Here is a 21665-nt window from a genome sequence, read left to right on the forward strand (position 1 = left end):
AGAAAAATCATAGCTTTGAGTCTCCAGACATTTGTCATCAAAGTAGTGTCTCTGCTTTTTAATATGCTGTCTAGGTTAGTCACAGCTTTTCTTCCAAGGAACAAGTGTCTTTTAATTTCATGGCTGCAGTCACCATCTGCAGTGATCTTAGTATCTGTCAAACTCTGTACAAATTATTTAATCCTGTCTCTGTCCCTTTGAAACAGGACAGGCATAAAATGGTGTTGGTTACTCTCATCACCTACCATCGATGCCTCTTATAAGAAGATTCATCTCTAAAATACAGAGTGCTGATACTAAGCAATAATGGGAGATGGGAGTGATGTTAGTGCTATGTACATGCATGACAGCAAATGAAAGCACTGGTGATGGCATAGCTGTAAGTGACATAACAGTTAAAAACTCTCAACATCTCTAGTAGTTCCTTGAGGGTGGGAACTCTTTTCTATGCATGTATCTTCAGTGCTTAGAACAAGGTTTGGCATATAGAAGGCCTTCAAGGATGTTTACTCAAAAAGTGAGAAAAACATACTCCTCAAAAAAAATTGTGCACATCATGGTAAACATATTTTTTTTTCTACAGTGTTTCTCCAGTAGAGAAACTTGCTCAAAAGCCATTTAGGTCTCTCAATTTCCTACCTGTCTAAATAATAAAGACCATCTATGCAGTTACCAGTTGAATTTCTGAACCAGTGTTTGTTATTTTTATATTACTAATACTTAAAATGTGAGCATTTCCACCATGACTGATCCTGTTTTCTAATAAAATTACAAGAGAATTCTCTTTGTATGAGATCACTTTGACTTCTTTCTTAATTAAAACAGTCAAAACTTTTTATGGGGCTGAGATTATCCCTAGTGAGGGCATCATTTATTTTTTGTTTGGTATTGAATGCCTATAACAAACATTCTTTACAGATGTAGATAGTATACAGTATTACAAAGAAAAAGGGAAAAAAAATCCTCCATGAAGCCATCATACAAATATCATTGAGAAATTCCTTTCTGATCTTTTTTCTTTTAATATAGTTGAAATTATTCTATATTTACACTTTATACGCATGAAGTGAAAGTCACTCAGTCATGTCTGACTCTTTGCAACCCCACAGACCATACAATCCATGAATTTCTCTAGGCCAGAATACTGGAGTGGGTAGCCTTTCCCTTCTCCAGGGGATCTTCCCAACCCAGGGATCAAACCCAGGTCTCCCACATTGCAGGTGGATTCTTTACCAGCTAAACATTTCATTTAAATGTTTATTGATCTTTTCACTTAATACAATTATTTTCTTATACAATTAAAAAGTTTGTATTGATGCTTTAGTAGGTATATATTAAGCCATCTTATTGACGTAATATATTTACTTACTTGCTGCTTCCTTTAAATTTTTTACTAGGCCTAATAGTTTTTTTTGAAAATCTCAGGTATTTTCCTGGGTGGTTCCCACAGAAGGGTCTAACTGAGAAGATTGGGCTGACTTAGAAAGTTGGAATCTTAGGAGAACATAGTTCCCATTTCACTTTTGACCAAATACCCTACTCTTCCACCAAAACAAGCCCTTTCTGTGCAGAGAGTTAATTGGTTATGTATCATATTAATAATTAGCACCTGTTTATTATAATCCTTAGAAAAATAACTCAGATTAACAGGTGGCTCAGTGGTAAAGAATCTGCCTGCCAGTGCAAGAGATGCAGGAGACTCAGGTTCAATCCCTGGGTCAGGAAAATCCCCTGGAGTAGGAAATGGCAACCTGCTCCAGTATTTTTGCCTGGAAAATTCCATGGACAGAGGAGCTTGGTGGGCTATGGTCCATGGTTCGCAAAGTGTCAGACATGACTAAGATACTGAGAAAGCAGACACATTTGAAAAACATCAGTTATTCAAGATAGTCTACAAAAAGAGAATTTCCTTTTTCTTACAGGCATAATCCAACTTTTAAAAGTTTATGATACGTACCAGCTTCTCAAAAAGTGAGAAGTAGGACACATTTTCCAATGTTTTTGATACTGCAGATTGTTTTTCTGTATAATAACTATGTGGACTTCCCTGGTGGTCCAAAGGTTAATAATATGCCTGGCAATGCAGGGTACACAGGTTCTATCCCTGGTCCAGGAAGATTCCTCATGCCATAGGGCAACTAAGGCCCGTATACAACAACTGCTGAGCCTGCATTCTGGAGCCCAGGAGCTGCAACTACTGAAGCCTTGTATGCCTGGAGCCCATGTTCTGCAACAAGAGAAGCCACCACGACAAGAAGCTGACATACCACAACTAGAGAGTAGCCCCTACTCGCTGCAACTAGAGAAAGCCTATACACAGCAGCAAAGACTCAGTGCAACCAAAACCAAAGTAATTAATTATGAAACTAGATAATGGAATGGTCTTTAGAACTTGGCTACTCAAAATGTGTTCATCAAACTGATGTCAGTCCACAAACTGTTATTAATCCTTGATGATGTAAGTACAGAAACTGGATGTTTAGAAAGCTTTAGAGCAATTTAACAGCATCACAACATTCAAGCTTATGATTTTGCAAACGCAAAGGTCTTAGTCGAAAACAAAAAAGAAAATTTTTGGTCTTCCCTGGCGGTCCAGTGGTTAAGTCTCTGTGCTTCCAATGCAGGCGGTATGGGTGTGATCTTTGGTTGTGAAACTAAGACCCCATATGTCACATGGTGCAGCGAAAAATTTTTTAAAAAGAAAAAAAGAAACACACACAAAAAACCTAATAAAACTTTTTTAAATGTTGAAAGACATTTTAGTTGTTCAGTAGTCTTTGAAACTTTTGGAAAGATAGCCTTAGTGAAGACAATGAATACCTTTTCTTCACTTAACACTCAGTCATCAATAAATTTTTACTGGGTGTATATTAGACACAGGTTTGCTGCTGCTAAGTCGCTTCAGTTGTGTCCGACTCTGTGCCACTCCATAGACGGCAGCCAACCAGGCTCCCCCGTCCCTGGGATTCTCCAGGCAAGAACACTGGAGTGGGTTGCCATTTCCTTCTCCCATGCATGAAAGTGAAAAGTGAAAGTGAAGTCGTTCAGTCGTGTCCGTCTCTGCGACCCCATGGACTGCAGCCTACCAGGCTCCTCCATCCATGGGATTTTCCAGGCAAAAGTACTGGAGTGGGGTGCCATTTAGGTAAACAAAAACCTCTGCCATCAGTGGTGTGAGACTCTAAAAGATACATTTACTTCTGAGCCTATCTATAATTTTAATCGCAGGTGCTCTCCAATTCTATCAGTGGATTGATGTGATGCTCAGAAAGGTTGAAGGGCTTTTAAATTCTATTAAAAATACTTTTTCTCTTAAGATCTTTTGAAACTCTTTTTGATATTTATAAGAAGTCTTTCCCCTCATCGTTCATCAACATCAAATTCATTAACTATTGTTTGTCCTCTATTTGGACAATGTAAGTAAGCCTCACCTTCTCTTTTTCTGGTTTGAAAAAGGCTGCCTGGAAGCTAAAACATTTTCCATATTAGTGAGAGAACACGCAAACAGAACAAAGAAGAGGAATATATCCCAGGTAATATGACTGCTGTACAATTCTTACTGTCTCCAAAACAAATCAGCTCAGTTCCTGTGCCAGCTCAAATAAACAATTCCCATGTGAATCAGAGATCTGAGAAGACTCAGTGATGAGTAGTCTTTAAGGCTTTGTTACCCACAGCATGACTCCAGAGAGGAGAGTTATGGAAGCCATTCTTTACAAACCTTGCTTCCATTGAGAATCCAGTCACTTCCATCCTTTTTGGCATTTGTTCTTATTCCTTGCAAATCACTATAATTGAAATAATTGATTTAAAAAGTCATTAATTGGTAAAAAATAAACTATGCAAATGTTGTTATGTATCTACTGTGATAATTTACATTGCTACACCATTATAAAAATTGACATTTAACTAATATTAGGAATGTTCACACAAATGCACTGAAAAATCATGTCTGATATATTCTAAACTGTTTATACAAATGAATATTTGATTGAGATTCATAGAGTGGCCTGATTTTTACAGAGCATAACAAGATCTATACTCATTCATATTTGTGGTTAGGGCCTTGCTTCTGAGATTTCAAAACCAACCAAAAGTTGATTTACCTTCCAGCCCCAGGCTCTGTCATTGCTATGGCACCAATACATTTCCCTGCAACCATCTTGGGGATGAAGTGCTTAATCTGTTCTTCTGAACCATACTTTGTAATATAGGGCATGACGATATCTGAATGAAGACTAAAACCTGGGCCTGTACAATTTGAATATGCTCTTAGAAAGGAAAAAAGAGAAGACAATTTAAAGCACAACACAGTTATTTTTTTCTCTTTTTAGTTCCTCTGATTCTTAATTAGAAAACAACAAGTACTAGAAGGTCTTTTTTTTTTTTTTATGTCTGATCTTATTCATTTGTTACTCTTAGAACATCTCTGGGCATTTTACTTTGGCCTCCTTCATTCTCTTGGCCAAAAGTTTATCATATTCTGTAACCTCTCCCTTCTTTTTCTTAGTTTGCTGTTTCTCCAGAGCAATATGCCGATGGTTGTGTTGCAGAACACGGGGAGTAACAGGCACTGAATCTTGGGTGTTCTGGTCCTGGGTCTCTAACCTTCTTTGTTTAGAGGCTTTCTCACAACATACGGGTGGGCATCATCCTCTTTAAAGAGACGAAAAAGTTTTCGGATTCTGCTAGCTCTTTTGGGCCCTAGGGGATGAGGCACAACAGTGAGTCCAGGAATACCCTTCTCCCTATTTTCAATGACCATATCGAGAACATTTAGATTGGCATCCACAATGCAAACCCGTACAGATGTGCTCTTTCTTCCCCTGGTCTTCCTCAGTCTATACCAGGAATGCCCCTCACTAAGCAGCAGGCCGACTTGGTCATGGGTCAAGACACCTTGCTTCATGGGAAACCCTGTTTGTCATTCCTACCGACTTGGACCACATAACCCTTCACCTAGAGTGTCAGTGTCTGTGGCCATACATTTCTCACAAAAGGTATGAAGTTTTTGTTGAAGTCTTCATTCATCATCCACTTCAATATGTTTCTGGCAGCCAGTGGCCAGGAAATAGTTGTTCAAAGGGCAGTACCAAACCCTTATCATATTATGTGCTGATAGCTTGTCTCCTCGCAAAACCATGAAGTTCCTGAAGGTTTTCTCTCTTTGTTTTTGCTAACCTTTTAATTTTTGGCTCTAACATAATAACAGTGCCCTAGCAGAGCTCAATGATCACTTATTTAATGAATTAAAAGATAATTAAAAAAAATTTACCACCTACAACTGTATTACCCTAAACATAGTAATTATATTCATTTTAGCAAATGACCTTTGCCATAAGGATATATGTATTTCTAATACAGCTGTATTAGAACTGGACATGGAACAACAGACTGGTTCCAAATTGGGAAAGGAGTACATCAAGGCTCTATACTGTTACCCTGCTTATTTAACTTATACACAGAGTACATCATGAGAAATGCTGGGCTGGATAAAGCACAAGCTGGAATCAAGATTGCTGGGAGAAATATAAATAACCTCAGATATGCAAATGACACTACAGTTACAGCAGAAAGCGAAGAAAAATTAAAGAGCCTCTTGATGAAAGTGAAAGAGGAGAGTGAAAAATTTGGCTTAAAGCTCAACATACAGAAAACTAAGATCATGGCATCAGGGTCCCTCACTTCATGGAAAATAGACTGTGAAACAGTGGAAACAGTGACTGACTTTATTTTTGGGGGCTCCAAAATCACTGCAGATGGTGATTGCAACCATGAAATTAAAAGACGCTTGCTCCTTGGAAGAAAAGTTATGACCAACCTAGATAGCATATTAAAAAGCAGAGACATTACTTTGCCAACAAAGGTCCATCTAGTCAAGGCTACGGTTTTTCCAGTGGTCATGTATGGATGTGAGAGTTGTAGTATAAAGAAAGCTGAGAGATGAAGAATTGATGCTTTTGAACTGTGGTGTTGGAGAAGACTCTTGAGAGTCCTTTGGACTGCAAGGTGATCCTTGCAGGAGATAAGTGAAGTGAAGTGAAGAAGTGAAGTGAAGTGAAGAAGTGAAGTGAAGTGAAGTGAAGTGAAGTCGCTCAGTTGTGTCCGACTCTTTACGACCCCATGGACTGTAGCCTACCAGGCTCCTCTGCCCATGGGATTTTCCAGACAATAGTCCTGGAGTGGATTGCCATTTCCTTTTCCAGAGGATCTTCCCAACCCAGGGATCGAACCCGGGTTTCCCACATTGTAGACAGATGCTTTACCATCTGAGCCACCAGGGAGGTACATCCTTGCAGGAGATCAGTCCTGAATATTCATTGGAAGGACTGATGCTGAAGCTGAAACTCCAATACTTTGGCCACCTGATGTGAAGATCTGACTCATTGGAAAAGACCCTGATGCTGGGAAAAATTGAAGGCAGAAGAAGAAGGGGATGACAGAGGATAAGATGGCTGGATGGCATCACCGACTCAATGGACATGAGTTTGAGTAAACTCTGGGAGTGTGTGATGGACAGGGAAGCCTGGCATGCTGCAGTCCATGGGGTCACAAAGAGTAGGACATGACTGAGTGACTGAACTAACTGAATACAGCTGTGGTCATGGCACAGATATCCTTATTCATTCTCCCACTGCCATATACTTAGATTGCTTCCAAATTTGGGGGATTATAATCTAACAAGGCAATGATGTTTGTACATAGCTGTTATTTTTTTTCTAATAAATTATTTCCTAACGACAAATTCCCCAAAATGGCATCCAAAGAGTAGAAATATTTTCATTTTTTATGTAGCCATGATTTTAATCACCAAAGCACTTATTGCTCCAATATATAATGCTACCAAGAGTATATGAGTCACTTTTACCTGCAAGCTTGTCAGCACTGGGTATTATGACTTTTCATTTGGACTACCTTTTGTACTCAAAATGATATATCTCTGGTGCTGCTGCTGCTGCTGCTAAGTCGTTTCAGTTGTGTCCGACTCTGTGCGACCCCATAGACGGCAGCCCACCAGGCTCCCCTGTCCCTGGGATATAACTTAATTTCTATCTGATTGGTAGAAAGGGTAAACTTTTTCATTTAAAAAGCTATTTGCATTTCTTTTTTGATGAATTGATGGTTCAAATCTTTTCCTCATTTATCAACTGAAATCTCTGAAACAGTCACATGGGTCAATTAGAAATGAAGCCACTACTTTATCAACTTAAAAAGGAGATTTTCAATCTTGTAAGAAGATTAGAAATCATTTTAAAATCATCTCAGAAAGGAGAGATAACAAAACAAGACTCAACTTCAAATGTTTTCATACTTACTGCTCCTCCCAAACAATAGCTGATGAATACAAGTCCCCCCCAATGCCACCATGGTGATCTGCAATATTGATACCAAGCAGTCCTTGTTTTCCAGCTTTTTCCCAAAGCTCCCTACTTACTTCTCCAGCTTTCTCCCATCTGCAAATAACAAAACATTTTAATATCAGAAAAGGTGTTTTCATATTATTTAAATGGCTACAATTTGAATTTATGAATGATTTTGAGCAGGAATGGTCCCTTAATTTAAGATAATAAAGGGGATGCTCTCATACTCTGTGACAATAGTAGGGCCCGACAGGAATAAGAAAGACTCCTTTTTCCCAGCAAGGGCTCAGCCACTGAAACGGCATGGACTCTGTGTTTATCCCAGTCCTCCCAACTTCCTTTTCCTCTCTACGAATATGTTCTCCTTTCCTTGCTTTGGGTGGGGCTTGCACACAGATCGCCGTGGTTGCAGACCCTGAACTGCAATTCTCTGCTGATCCTGAATTTTTTTCTTTGCTAGAGAAATAACAGGCAATCAACTTGTCTTAGGTCAACAAATAAATAGCTTTAATTTTTAAAAGTCTTTGTTGAGTTTGTTATAATATTGCTTCTGTTTTATGTTTTGGTCCTTTGGCCACAAGGCATGTGGGATCCTAGCTCCTTAGCCAGGGATCGAACCAGCACCCCCTGCATTGGAAGATGAAGTCTTAACCACTGGACCACCAGGAGAGCCATCATATATTTTTTAATTGTGTACTTTAAAATTCATTTAAGAAGCTTTGAACTAGTTTATGCATGCATATCTGCTCCGTTGTGTCCAACTCTTTGCAACACCACGGATGGGTTGCTTACAGTTAGTTCACTAAGGTCCTCTGTCCATGCAGTTCTCCAGGCAAGAATACTGGAATGGGCACCCATTGAACCTGAGTCTCTTACATTGGCAGGAGGGATTTTTACCTGCTGAGCTACCAGGAAAGCTCTTGAACTAGTTGAAGAATCCCGTAACCTTACCCTATTATATTGAACAGTGGTAAAAATGTTAACAAAGCACTGAACACAGTACTGTTTCTATGAAACAACAAAGAGCATTCTAGAAAACAGTCCTTCTTGGACTTCTAATGTGTATTACTTTATTATTTTTTTAATGATATTTACAGAATTTAATGTGTATTACTTTAAAATAAAATGTGCCACTTACTCTGCATGAAAAGGAATCACTTCTTCTTGAAAAAACTTCCTTACACTTTCCCGGAAAATGTCATGCTGTAACGAGAAGATTCTTCTAGTTCCTATATCTGTTAATTTTTTAGCAGAAGAAGTTTCTAGACGCTCTTCACCTCCAGAATGAGAACATCTTAAAAATACAAACACATTAAGAAAATTCAGTCAAAGGTTACTCTTCACATCCAAATTAACGTCATCGAACAATATGGAAAATTAATTCTATAGGATAACATGGAAAAAATTCTGACTCCCCTCCACCCCCACCCCCTCATCCCCCCACCCCCACCCCCTCATCCCCCCACCCCACCCCCGAGGCACTTTAGAGACTAGTAGAGAGTCTGAAATCATACAAACTGGTTCAGATTTGAGCAGAACCACTTTAGGATCTGCTTCCATTGGATGAGGTTAACAAGTAGCTTACCCTGATTCAATATAAACTTTACTTCCAAATCCATAAAGACGACATCGTGCCTAGAACTAATCACATGTGTGAGCTGAGGTAGATGAGCACTGTCATGTGATACTGATTAAAGAATGTAAAATTTACGTGATGTCAACTGAATAATGTAAAATTCAAATAGTACAATAGAATAATGATTATCATGTAGTCAGTTGCTCAGTGGTGTCTGACTCTGCACGACTCCATGGTCTGCCAGGCTACTCTCTCCATGGGATTCTCCATGCAAGAATCCTGGAGCCAGTAGCCGTTCTCTTCTCCAGGGGATCTTCCTAACCCAGGGATCGAACCTGGGTCTCCCACATTGCAGGCAGATTCCCCACCATCTGAGCCATCACTTATATGTGGAATCTCCTATGCAAATCAGGGAGAATAATATTGATATGTTTTCATGTAATGTACAGTATTTAAAATAATGTAATCCCCATCAATATTTTATCCAGAATTATACAATTTCAAATGGCAGGTATATAACATGCAAACTGTGATGATTTTTTAATTGATTAATTAATTTTAATTGGAGGATAATTACTTTACAATACTGTGATGGTTTTTGCCATACATCAGCAGGATCGTGTTGATTTTTATTGCTACATTACAACCTAACTGTAAAGCGATATCACAATGCCCACTAGTCTCTGTAGGGATTAGTCCAGAATTATTCAAGATCTTTGGAAACTGGCCTTTCATCTCCCTGCAGTGCCCCATACCAGGCTTCAAAAAAGACATCTCTGTAGTTCCTTTTGTTAAATGGTCTGAATTCAGATCTCCCCTCTCCTTAGGGGTACACCTAAAAAGATTTCAAAACTCTGTGTATCACTTTGTACCTTTTGAGCTCACATCTAAAAAAACTTTTTATCGTATATTTGAATACTGTCCAAAAGTATTTTTCTGTTTTGCATGATACTGTTTTGGATTTCTCTCTTCCTTATTTAGACTCTGATCTGATCCTATCCTTTCCTTCCTTTTCCTCTTTCTTCCTCTTCTTCTTAGTCCAGAAAAGACTAAGTCTTCTTTATTGGCAATTAGGCATTTCTTTTTTTCCCCTGAAGTGGGCTATTTTTGTCTTTGCTTAATGCAATGAACTGAAATGCAATGGACTAAATTGCACTCGCTTCCCTCCCTTCAACCCAATTCATATGTTGAAGCTCAAACTCCCAATGTAATGGTATTTGGAGATATGGCTTTGAGGAGGTAATTACAGTTCAATGAGGTCCTAAAGCTGGAATCTAAGCCAAGAAGCTAGACTTACATTGTAAGAAGGAGAAGAGAGAGATACAGTTCTGTGTGCACATAGGAAAGGTCTAGTGAGGACAAAGGGAGAAGGGGGCTGTCTATAGGCCAGGAAATCAGGTCAATACTGAAATCAGATTGATTATAGACCTTGCAGCTGAAGATGAAGAAGCTCTATACAGTAGGAAAAACGACCAGGAGCTGACTGTGGCTCAGATCATGAACTCCTTATTGCAAAATTCAGACTTAAATTGAAGAAAATAGGGAAAACTACTAGGCCATTCGGATATGACCCAAATAAAATTCCTTATGATTATACAGTGGAAGTGACAAATAGATTCAAGGAATTAGCTCTAATAGACAGAGTGCCTGAAGAACTATGGACAGAGATTCATAAGTTGGACCATAAAGAAGGCTGAGTGCCAAAGGACTGATGTTTTTGAACAGTGGTGTTGAAGAAGACTCTTGAGAGTCCCTTGGACTGCAAGGAGATCAAACCAGTCAATCCTAAAGGAAATCAGTCCTGAATATTCATTAGAAGGACTGATGCTGAGCTAAAGCTCCAATACTTTGGCCACCTGATGCAAACAGCCAACTCACTGGAAAAGACCCTGATGCTGGGAAAGACTGAAGGCAGGAGGAGAAGGGGACGACAGAGGGTGAGATGGTTGGACTGCGTCACTGACTCAACGCACATGAGTTTGAGCCAGCTCCGGGAGATGGTGAAGGACAGGGAAGCCTGGCATGCTGCAGTCCATGGGGTTGCAAAGAGTCGGACATGACTGAATGACTGAACAACAACGGGCCAGGAAGATGGCTCTGACCAGGAAATGAACTGGCCAGTATCTTGATTTTGGACTATTCAGCCACTAGAATTATGAGGAATAGATTTCTGTTGTTTAAACCACCTAGTCTACAGCATTTGGTTATGGAAGTCTGTGCTGATTAATACACTAATATGTATATTGTGTCATTTTGCTTTAGGCTTACCTATTATAAGAACAGAATGGGAAAGACTAGAGATCTCTTCAAGAAAATTAGAGATACCAAGGAAACATTTCATGCAAAGATGGGCTCGATAAAGGACAGAAATGATATGGACCTAACAGAAGCAGAAGATATTAAGAAGAGGTGGCAAGAATACACAGAAGAACTGTACAAAAAAGATCTTCATGACCCAGATAATCATGATGGTGTGATCACTCATCTAGAGTCAGACATCCTGGAATGTGAAGTCAAGTGGGCCTTAGAAAGCATCACTACGAACAAAGCTAGTAGAAATGATGGAATTCCAGTAGAGCTATTTCAAATCCTGAAAGATGATGCTGTCAAAGTGCTGCACTCAATATGCCAGCAAATTTGGAAAACTCAGCAGTGGCCACAGGACTGGAAAAGGTCAGTGTTCATTCCAATCCCAAAGAAAGGCAATGCCAAAGAATGCTCAAACTACTGCACAATTGCACTCATCTCACATGCTAGTAAAGTAATGCTCAAAATTCTCCAAGCCAGGCTTTAGCAATACATGAACCGTGAACATCCTGATGTTCAAGCTGGTTTTAGAAAAGGCAGAGGAACCAGAAATCAAATTGCCAACATCCGCTGGACCATGGAAAAAGCAAGAGAGTTCCAGAAAAACATCTATTTCTGCTTTATTGACTATGCCAAAGCCTTTGACTGTGTGGATCATAACGACTGGAAAATTCTGAAAGAGATGGGAATACCAGACCACCTGACCTGCCTCTTAAGAAATCTGTATGCAGGTTAGGAAGCAACAGTTAGAACTGGACATAGAACAACAGACTGGTTCCAAATAGGAAAAGGAGTACGTAAAGGCTGTATATTGTCACCCTGCTTATTTAACTTTTACACAGAGTACATCATGAGGAACGCTGGACTGGAGGAAACACAAGCTGGAATCAAGATTGGCGGGAGAAATATCAATAACCTCAGGTATGCAGATGACACCACCCTTATGGCACAAAGTGAAGAGGAACTAAAAATCCTCTTGATGAAAGTGAAAGAGGAGAGTGAAAAAGTTGGCTTAAAGCTCAACATTCAGAAAACGAAGATCATGGCATCCAGTCCCATCACTTCATGGGAAATAGATGGGGAAACAGTGGAAACAGTGTCAGAGTTTATTTTTGGGGGCTCCAAAATCACTGCAGATGGTGATTGCAGCCATGAAATTAAAAGACGCTTACTCCTTGGAAGAAAAGTTATGACCAACCTAGATAGTATATTCAAAAGCAGAGACATTACTTTGCCGACTAAGGTCCGTCTAGTCAAGGCTATGGTTTTTCCTGTGGTCATGTATGGATGTGAGAATTGGACTGTGAAGAAAGCTGAGTGCCGAGGAATTGATGCTTTTGAAGTGTGGTGTTGGAGAAGACTCTTGAGAGTGCCTTGGACTGCAAGGAGATCCAACCAGTCCATTCTGAAGATCAGCCCTGGGATTTCTTTGGAAGGAATGATACTGAAACTCCAGTACTTTGGCCACCTCATGTGAAGAGTTGACTCATTGGAAAAGACTTTGATGCTGGGAGCGATGGGGGCAGGAGGGGAAGGGGATGACAGAGGATGAGATGGCTGGATGGCATCACGGACTCGATGGATGTGAATCTGAGTGAACTCCGGGAGTTGGTGATGGACAGGGAGGCCGGGCGTGCTGTGATTCATGGGGTCGCAAAGAGTCGGACATGACTGAGCGACCGAACTGAACTGAACTGATTATAAGCAAGTGGCTCTTAGTTGAGGCTTATTTGTTAATACAATCTGAGATATCTTTTAAGCGATAACCTTTAGTTGAGAACATTTAATAGTACAATTGTTATACCTGGTCTGCTGTTTATGTTCACTGATATTTTTCTAGTTTGCTACTTTGTCTTCCAAAGCATCATTTTCAATAGCTTATTTATTAATATAGCCAGCAAATACTTTCTGAGTGTGTAATATGTACCATTCAGGCAATAGGAACCATTCAGACAACTTGGGATACAATAGTAAGCAAAGGTCTTGCACACCACTGTAATATTACAGCAATAGAGAGAATAAAATCTACTTCATTCTCTACTGAAAGGATTGGTTCCAATTTCTTTATAATACATAATGTTTTGGTCCATACTTGGGATTTTTCCTCAAGGGAAAAAATGTGCTGAGACTAGGGTACTGAGACTTGAAGACACTGAATCATTTGTCAGCATGATTACTAAATAATAGAGTGGAATTTATATTTGGGTCTTTCTGGATCTTAAAATTGTATATACCACGTAACATAAAGGAAATCTTTGGAACATTTCTAAATAAAACACACTAAGACACAGGAAAGTGACAGAAGTACCAGAAAGAACAAAGAGTACTTTCAGGTACACTTACGAGTACACATTAGTGTACTAGTATACTAGTACAAAGTGTCCTAGTATATATTACTAGTGACAGAAAGTGACAGAAGTGCCAGAAAGCACCAAGAATACGTTCAGGTACACTTACAAAGAACAAAGTGTACTTTCAGATCAGTCAAAAGTTTTCAAAACAGAATATGCAGGGGGAAGAAAATCAAAACACCTGGCCCGTAAGTTTTTGGAATATTCATTTTTTTCCAAGACCAAGGGACCAGTACTAAATATATTGGCCCCTTTTCTCCCCACAAAAACCAGGAAATATGTACTAAATAAATTGTTCATTGTTTTCCTAATGCATTAAACTGCCTCTAATCTAATGGCTAGGCTCTAATTATTATTATCATAATTTTTTTAAGCCTCATTTACATTATAAAAGAAGGGAGACAGTCTCCACCAGTACCTTCAGCTTGGGAGCTGGTGATAAATACATAATTTCAGGCCTCATCCAAGGCCTATTGAATCAGTCAGCATACTTGACCTGTGAACAACATAGGAGTGAGGGACACCCAACCTTCACACAGTCCACGTGTACCCCATCGTCAGCTCTCCATTACTGAGATTCCTCCAGAGCACAGTTCTGCATCCTCAGATTCAAGCAACCAAAGACTGTGTAGTACTGTAGTATTTACTACTGAAAAAAATTCTCATGTAAGTGTGCCCTCGAAGTTCAAACACATGCTGTTCAGGCCTAACTGTATTTTAATATTTTATCCTAAATGATTCACATGCACGTTAAAGTTTAAGAAGCCTGTGTGAAATGAAAATATCTCCTGCCATATTAATCAACAAGAAATGTCACAGCCATCGGCGATTTCTGGCCTCCAAAAGTGAAAGAGAGCTCCCCAAATAGAGATCCAGCAGATGCTGCCATCCCCCCACAGTGACTGCTGAGGAGCTGGGGGAATGCAAGAAGTAAGGCGAACAGGAAACAGGACTGGCCCCAGAAGGCTGAGGTGCATATGAAGGGATGAATTCACTGAGCCCAGAGGCTTGCCTCTTCCCATACACAGAATGCTAAATTCCTTAATTTGATACCTGATCTTTGATGTTCAGACTGCCGTCTGTCTTTGTTGCAAACTTGTATATAGCCTGACTCCTGCCTCCTTGGAGCAGTTTTCTCAGAGCTTCTGAGAGGCTGTCTCCCAGGCTTGGAGTCCTAAACATTTCCACCGCATAAAATAACTCTCTTTCGGATTGTGACTGTATTTTCTGGTCGACACCTGTTATAATAAAACTAGAGCCTCTGACCTACTTAGAGGGTCCCTCAGGTCCTCTTTGTTCCAATATTCTTCCTATGTGTGTATTAAGTTGCTTCAGTGGTGTCCAACTCCATGTGATTCTATAGACTGTAGCCTTCCAGGTTCCTCTGTTCATGGGATTCTCCAGGCAAGAATACTGGAATGGGTTGCCACGCCCTTCTCCAGAGGATCTGCCCGACTCAGGAATCGAACCTGTGTCTCTTACATCTCCTGCTTTGGCAGGCGGGTTCTTAGCCACTAGCACCACCTGGGAAGCTCATTCTTCCCATCCATTCAACCAAAACAACATCACAATAGACAATGAAGAAGCAGGTAGGAAAATCAGGCAATCTTAATTTACAGACTTAAGAGAAGAAACTTAGGAAGGGGAATGTTTGGGGGAAGGATGGGGGAAGGGATAGGCAGGGAGTTTGTGATCAACATGTAGACTGCTATATTTTAAATGGATAACCAACAAGGACCTACCATACATAGCACAGGGAAATCTGCTCAGCGTTAGAGGCAGTCTATATGGGAGGGGCTTTTGAACTGTGGTGTTGGAGAAGACTCTTGAGAGTCCCTTGGACTGCAAGATCAAACCAGTCAATCCTAAAGAAAATCAGTCCTGAATATTCATTGGAAGGACTGATGCTGAAGCTGAAGTTCCAATACTTTGGCCACCTGATGTGAAGAACTGACTCACTGGAAAAGACCCTGATGCTAGGAAAGATTGAAGGCAGGAGGAGAAGGGGGAGACAAAGGATGAGATGGTTGGTTGGCATCACTGACTCAATGGACATGCGTTTGAACAAGTTCCAGGAGTTGGTGATGGGCAGGAAAGCCTGGTGTGCTGCAGTCCATGGGGTCCCAAAGAGTCAGACATGACTGAGCGACTGAACTGATTGACTGATATGGGAGAGAAGTTTGGAGGAGAATGGATACATGTATATGTATGGCTAAGTCCCTTTGCTGTCCACCTGAAATTATCATAATATTGCTAATTGGCTATATGCCAATATAAAATAAAAAGTTTAAAAAAAGAAAATCAGACTGTCTTCTATTAAGCCAGATTTTAAGGGATCTATAAAAATGCAAAACAATGTCACTCTTCTCACTTTTTTCTTTGTGGAAAAGTTGCTTTTTGTAAAAATGTTATTTATGTTAACATGTAATGAGCTATTTTATGTGAACTAAATATTTGTAAAATTTCACATTTTCGAATTTTGCATGCTTGTCTAATACCTAGTATTTCTGAACTGATTTTTTTTTTAAGGTATAACTTATGTTGATTTTCACTGAAATCATGGTTCTGTCACTACTTCTGTAAACTAATCTGAAAGGATGTGAAAAGTGAAGTCGCTCAGTCGTGTCCAACTCTTTGCGACCCCATGGACACCAGGCTCCTTCGTCCATGGGACTTTCTAGGCAAGAGTACTGGAGTGGGTTCCCACTTCCTTCTCCAGGGAACTTCCCGACCCAGGGATCGAACCCAGGTCTCCCACATTGTAGACAGCCGCTTTCCGTCTGAGCCACCACTTGATCTTAGCCAAAAGGCCAAGAAGCAATGCTCAGAAAAGTGCTCCCCTTTTATCATCAGTGTAACTCCTTAATCCCCTTCTAACCTAATTCCCTTATCTTGCTATGAAAATAAGGTGTAATTTTGTGACTGAAGACTTCCAAAGAATGAAGACAATGGGACATTTTATTCTCAAAATTGTGACATATTACTTGGAGCCACAGATTCGATATCAGATGTGAGAATAAACATTTTTGGTACATTAAAAAAATATTTCCCAGTTTTGTAAATATCTGTTGACATCAATGTCCATAGATAACACTGAGGTAAACAAAAGATCTTTGAGGCCCTCTCATTTTCACAGCAGGCTTTGCAGGTGGCTCAGTGGTAAAGAATCTGCCTGCCAAGCAGGAGATCTGGGTTCAATCCCTGGGTGGGGAAGATGCCCTAAAGATGAAAATGGCAACCCACCCCAGTATTGTAGCCAGAGAAATCCCATGGACAGGGGAGCCCAGCAGGCTAGTCCCTGGGGTCACAAAGAGTCTGACAGACTTAGCGACTAAACAACAAAGCTTAAAATCCAAAACTTTGAGCATCACTGTCTTATGAAGTTTGGGGGAGAGCTTAGAAAAGTATGTGTTTCGAAAAGTAAAGTTACTCCTCCATGAAGCCTTCCCAGCCCTCCCCAGGAGCAGCAGGAAATTTGTTTCCATTTCCACAGCATCTTGTGTTTGTGTGCAGTCCCATCTGATTCTCTGCCACCCCATGGACTGTAGCCCACCTCTCCAGCACTGGCGGGCCGGATTCTTCACCACTGCGCCATAATGCCGCCATAAGTTGATTTATTCATCGTGTCACTTTTTTTACATAGGGAATGAATAAGTAAACAAGTGCTTCCAGTTTATTTATCCAATGACTGTATTTGAGGTGTCAGCCGGTACTGGAAGCTTTTGGTCACTTAGAAACTTTCTCCATTAATTCCCATGCATTTAACTTACTAAAGGATTTGTTAAGTCTTATGTTAATTTCCTTATCTAATGCGGCCATCACCAGGTCTTTTCCTGTCCTGGGGTGTCTTCTCTAGGCCAGCATCGCTGCATGTGCTTTCTTTTCTAGAGATCTGGGAGGCAGTGAAAGTCCCCCTCACAAGTTCACAAGTTGGCTGTGCCTTCTGGCACAGATCTAATTGGATCAGACGTCACGCCTCGAACTCTTGCCAACTGTGACCGAGGGTGCGTCGACGCTTCGTAAGAACTCTAGGAAACGCAGACACAGTGCCAGTTGCGGCCCTCGTATTCAGACGGGCTAGACTGGAGCCACAGGAGTATTGGGGGATCCCCCCGCGCCTCCCGCCGTCTTTGGCTGTGCTCCCTTTGAGGCTGCTAGGCCGGCGCCCGCCCTGCTAACCGCCGTGGGTCCCACCAGGTTCTGGGAGTCCAGGGGCAAGGTCCAGCCTCTTCTCCCACCCACTTTCGCCCCCACAGCTCAGCCACAGCCCCTGGTGGCGAGACCGCCGGCCCCGAGAGCGCGGCCGCCGGGTTTCCAGCCCCCAGGAGTGGTGTGCGGGTCGTCGCCCGGCCCTGCAGCCCCGGGGCCGGACTAGCTGGAGCTCAGCCGGCACTCACCTCGAGGCCGGTGGCAGGCACGGTGCAGCGCGGCCACCCCACAGGCGCAGGGTCCCGCGGAGGAGGCGCGTGGCCATGGCTGGGACAGCGAGGGCTGCCGGAGGGGCAACGGACACTTCTCCTCGGGACTCAGAGCGCGCAGGGCCAGGGCCGGCCCAAGGGACTATCCCTGAACCTTCCCCCGGGGCAGTCCCGCCCGAAAAGCTTTGCGCAGCCTCCCTGATACCTGCACCCTGAGCGTATTCCGGAGTGGTGTCTGCGATCTCCTATCCCCAGTGCCTGCGGTGGTGAGTCGAGCAGCGTTGGGACACACTCCCCCGCCCCGCCCCTGGAATCTTACCAAAGGAAAGACGCCAAGCCGGAAATTGTTACTTCTTCCTGCAGCGTTGTGTATCTAAGCAGTTATCAGTGTTCTGAACCGCTTTGAGGAACCGGTGTAACTTCTGGAGCCTCAGGAATACACCCAAACACAAACTCACAAACTTACGTGGAGTACCTTTTCTTTTCCTTTTTAGGATTTTTTACCCTTATTATTATTATTTTTTAATTGAAGTAGTTGATTTACAGTATTAGTGTCAGGTGCACAAAGTGCCTGCGTGCTAAGTCGCTTCAGTCCTGTCTGACCCTTTGCGACGCTATGGACTGTAGCCCGCCAGGTGCCTCTGTCCATGGGATTCTCCAGGCAAGAATACTGGCGTGGGTTGTCCTCCAGGCTAGTACACAACATACCAGTTCAAAATTTGTGTACCTTATATTTCATTTTTAAAACATTTTATTTGGGTATAGTTGATTTACAAGGCTGTGTTTCTGCTGCATAGCAAAGTGAATTAATTATACATATACATGTATCCACTCGTTTAAAAATTCTTTTCTCATATAGGTCATTACAGAGTAGAGTTCCAGGTGGTATATAGTGGGCCTTATTAGTTATCGATTTTATTTATTTTTTGTTTTCCAAAACTCACCTATTTTATATATAGTAGTGTGTCTGTGTCAACATCAATCTCCCAATTTATCCTTCCCTTCCCTTTATTCTCTGGTAAGTTTGTTTTCTACATCTGTGAGTCTATTTCCCTTTTGTAAGAAAGTTCTTCATTTGTATCATTTTGGTACTCCACATATAAACAATAATCATGGTATTTGTCTTTCTCTGTCTGATTTCACTTAGCATGATAATCTCTAGGTCCATCCATGTTGCTGCAAATGGCATCATTTCACTCTTTTATGGTTGAATAATCTTCCATTGTATATATATGCCACATCTTCAATACCCACTCCTCTGTGGATGGATATTTAGGTTATTTCCATAGCGTGGCTATTGTGACTAATGCCTCAATGAACATTGGGGTGCATGTATTCTTATGCATTAAGATTTTCTCTGATGTATGCCCAGGAGTAGAATTGCTGGATCATATGGTAGTTCTATTTTTAGTTTTTTAAGGAACCTCCATACAGTTCCATGAAGTTTGTTTTCTAACATTGCAGACTGATTTACTTCACATCAGTTCAGTTCAGTTCAGTTCAGTTCAAATGCTCAGTCATGTCCAGCTCTTTGCAGCCCCATGAATCACAGCATTCCAGGCTTCCCTGTTCATCACCAGCTCCTAGAGTTCACTCAAACTCATGTCCATCGAGTCCGTGATGCCATCCAGCCATCTCATCCTCTGTCATCCCCTTCTCCTCCTGCCCCTAATCCCTCCCAGCATCAGGGTCTTTTCCAATGAGTCAACTCTTCCCATGAGGTGGCCAAAATATTGGAGTTTCAGCCTCAGCATCAGTCCTTCCAATGAACACCCAGGACTGATCTCCTTTAGGATGGACAGTTTGGATCTCCTTGCAGTCCAAGGGGCTCTCAAGAGTCTTCTCCAACACCACAGTTCAAAAGCATCAATTCTTCGGTGCTCAGCTTTCTTCACAGTCCAACTCTCACATCCATACATGACCACAGGAAAAACCATAGCCTTGACTAGACGGACCTTTGTTGGCAAAGTAATATCTCTGCTTTTCAATATGCTATCTAGGTTGGTTGTAACTTCCCTTCCAAGGAGTAAGCGCCTTTTAATTTCATGGCTGAAATCACCATCTGCAGTGATTTTGGAGCCCCCCAAAGTAAAGTCTGACACTGTTTCCACTGTTTCCCCATCTATTTCCCATGAAGTGATGGGACCATACACATGGACATCACCAGATGGTCAACACTGAAAGCAGGTTGATTATATTCTTTGCAGCCAAAGATGGAGAAGCTCTATACAGTCAGCAAAAACAAGACCAGGAGCTGATTGTGGCTTAGATCATGAACTCTTTATTGCCAAATTCAGACTTAAAGTGAAGAAAGTAGGGAAAACCACTAGACTATTCAGGTATGACCTAAATCAAATCCCTTATGATTATACAGTGGAAATGAGAAATAGATTTAAGGGACTAGATCTGATAGATAGAGTGCCTGGTGAACTATGGATGGAGGTTCGTGACATTGTACAGGAGACAGGGATCAAGACCATCCCCATGGAAAAGAAATGCAAAAAAGCAAAATGGCTGTCTGGGGAGGCCTTACAAATAGCTGTGAAAAGAAGAGAAGTGAAAAGCAGAGGAGAAAAGGAAAGATATAAGTATCTGAATGCGGAGTTCCAAAGAATAGCAAGGAGAGATAAGAAAGCCTTCCTCAGCAATCAATGCAAAGAAATAGAGGAAAACAACAGAATGGGAAAGTCTAGAGATCTCTTCAAGAAAATTATAGAGATACCAAGGGCACATTTCATGCAACGATGGGCTCGATAAAGGACAGAAATGGTATGGACCTAACAGAAGCAGAAGATATTAAGAAGAGGTGGCAAGAATACACAGAAGAACTGTACAAAAAAGACCTTCACGACCAAGATAATCACAATGGTGTGATCACTCACCTAGAACCAGACATCCTGGAATGTGAAGTCAAGTGGGCCTTAGAAAGCATCACTATGAACAAAGCAGGTGGAGGTGATGAAATTCCAGTAGAGCTATTTCAAATCCTGAAAGATGATGCTGTCAAAGTGCTGCATTCAATATGCCACCAAGTTTGGAAAACTCAGCTGTGGCACAGAACTGGAAAAGGTCAGTCTTCATTCCAATCCCAATGAAAGGCAATGCCAAAGAATGCTCAAATTACTGCACACTTGCATTTGTCTCACATGCTAGTAAAGTAATGCTCAAAATTCTCCAAGCCAGGCATCAGCAATATGTGAACTGTGAACTTCCTGATGTTCAAGCTGGTGTTGAAAAGGCAGAGGAACCAGAGATCAAATTGCCAACATCCGCTGGATCATGGAAAAAGCAAGAGAGTTCCAGAAAAACATCTATTTCTGCTTAAAGACTATGCCAAAGCCTTCGACTGTGTGGATCACAATAAACTGTGGAAAATTCTGAAAGAGATGGGAATACCTGCCTCTTGAGAAACGTGTATGCCAGTCAGGAAGCCACAGTTAGAACTGGACATGGAACAACAGACTGGTTCCAAACGGGAAAAGGAGTATGTCAAGGCTGTATATTGTCACCCTGCTTTTTTAAATGATATGCAGAGAACATCATGACAAATGCTGGTAGAAGCACAAGCTGGAATCAAGATTGGCGGGAGAAATATCAATAACCTCAGATATGCAGATGACACCACCCTTATGGCAGAAAGTGAAGAGGAACT

The 21665-nt window shown here is 41.3% G+C and overlaps 1 protein-coding gene and 1 pseudogene across 2 annotated transcripts in view; both read right to left on the minus strand.

Moving 5' to 3' along the window:
* Positions 1-18311, minus strand: part of ACADL (acyl-CoA dehydrogenase long chain) — a 44123-nt gene extending 25812 nt beyond the window's left edge. Inside the window, exons 1-5 of one of the 2 annotated variants that reach the window (XM_069578236.1) lie at positions 17993-18311; positions 8500-8655; positions 7317-7454; positions 4107-4271; positions 3722-3788 (exon numbers count right to left, since the gene is read on the minus strand). In XM_069578236.1, the coding sequence (XP_069434337.1) occupies positions 3722-3788; positions 4107-4271; positions 7317-7454; positions 8500-8655; positions 17993-18069 (603 nt within the window). In that variant the 5' untranslated portion in view covers positions 18070-18311. The remainder of the gene's footprint in view (positions 1-3721; positions 3789-4106; positions 4272-7316; positions 7455-8499; positions 8656-17992) is intronic. The other variant, XM_069578237.1, reaches the window with a different exon arrangement.
* On the minus strand, positions 4336-5236 carry LOC138434174 (small ribosomal subunit protein eS6-like; annotated as a pseudogene).
* Positions 18312-21665: the final 3354 nt, after the last annotated feature.

The sequence above is a fragment of the Ovis canadensis genome, chromosome 2 (assembly GCF_042477335.2).
Source record: "Ovis canadensis isolate MfBH-ARS-UI-01 breed Bighorn chromosome 2, ARS-UI_OviCan_v2, whole genome shotgun sequence".
Lineage (NCBI taxonomy): Eukaryota > Metazoa > Chordata > Mammalia > Artiodactyla > Bovidae > Ovis > Ovis canadensis.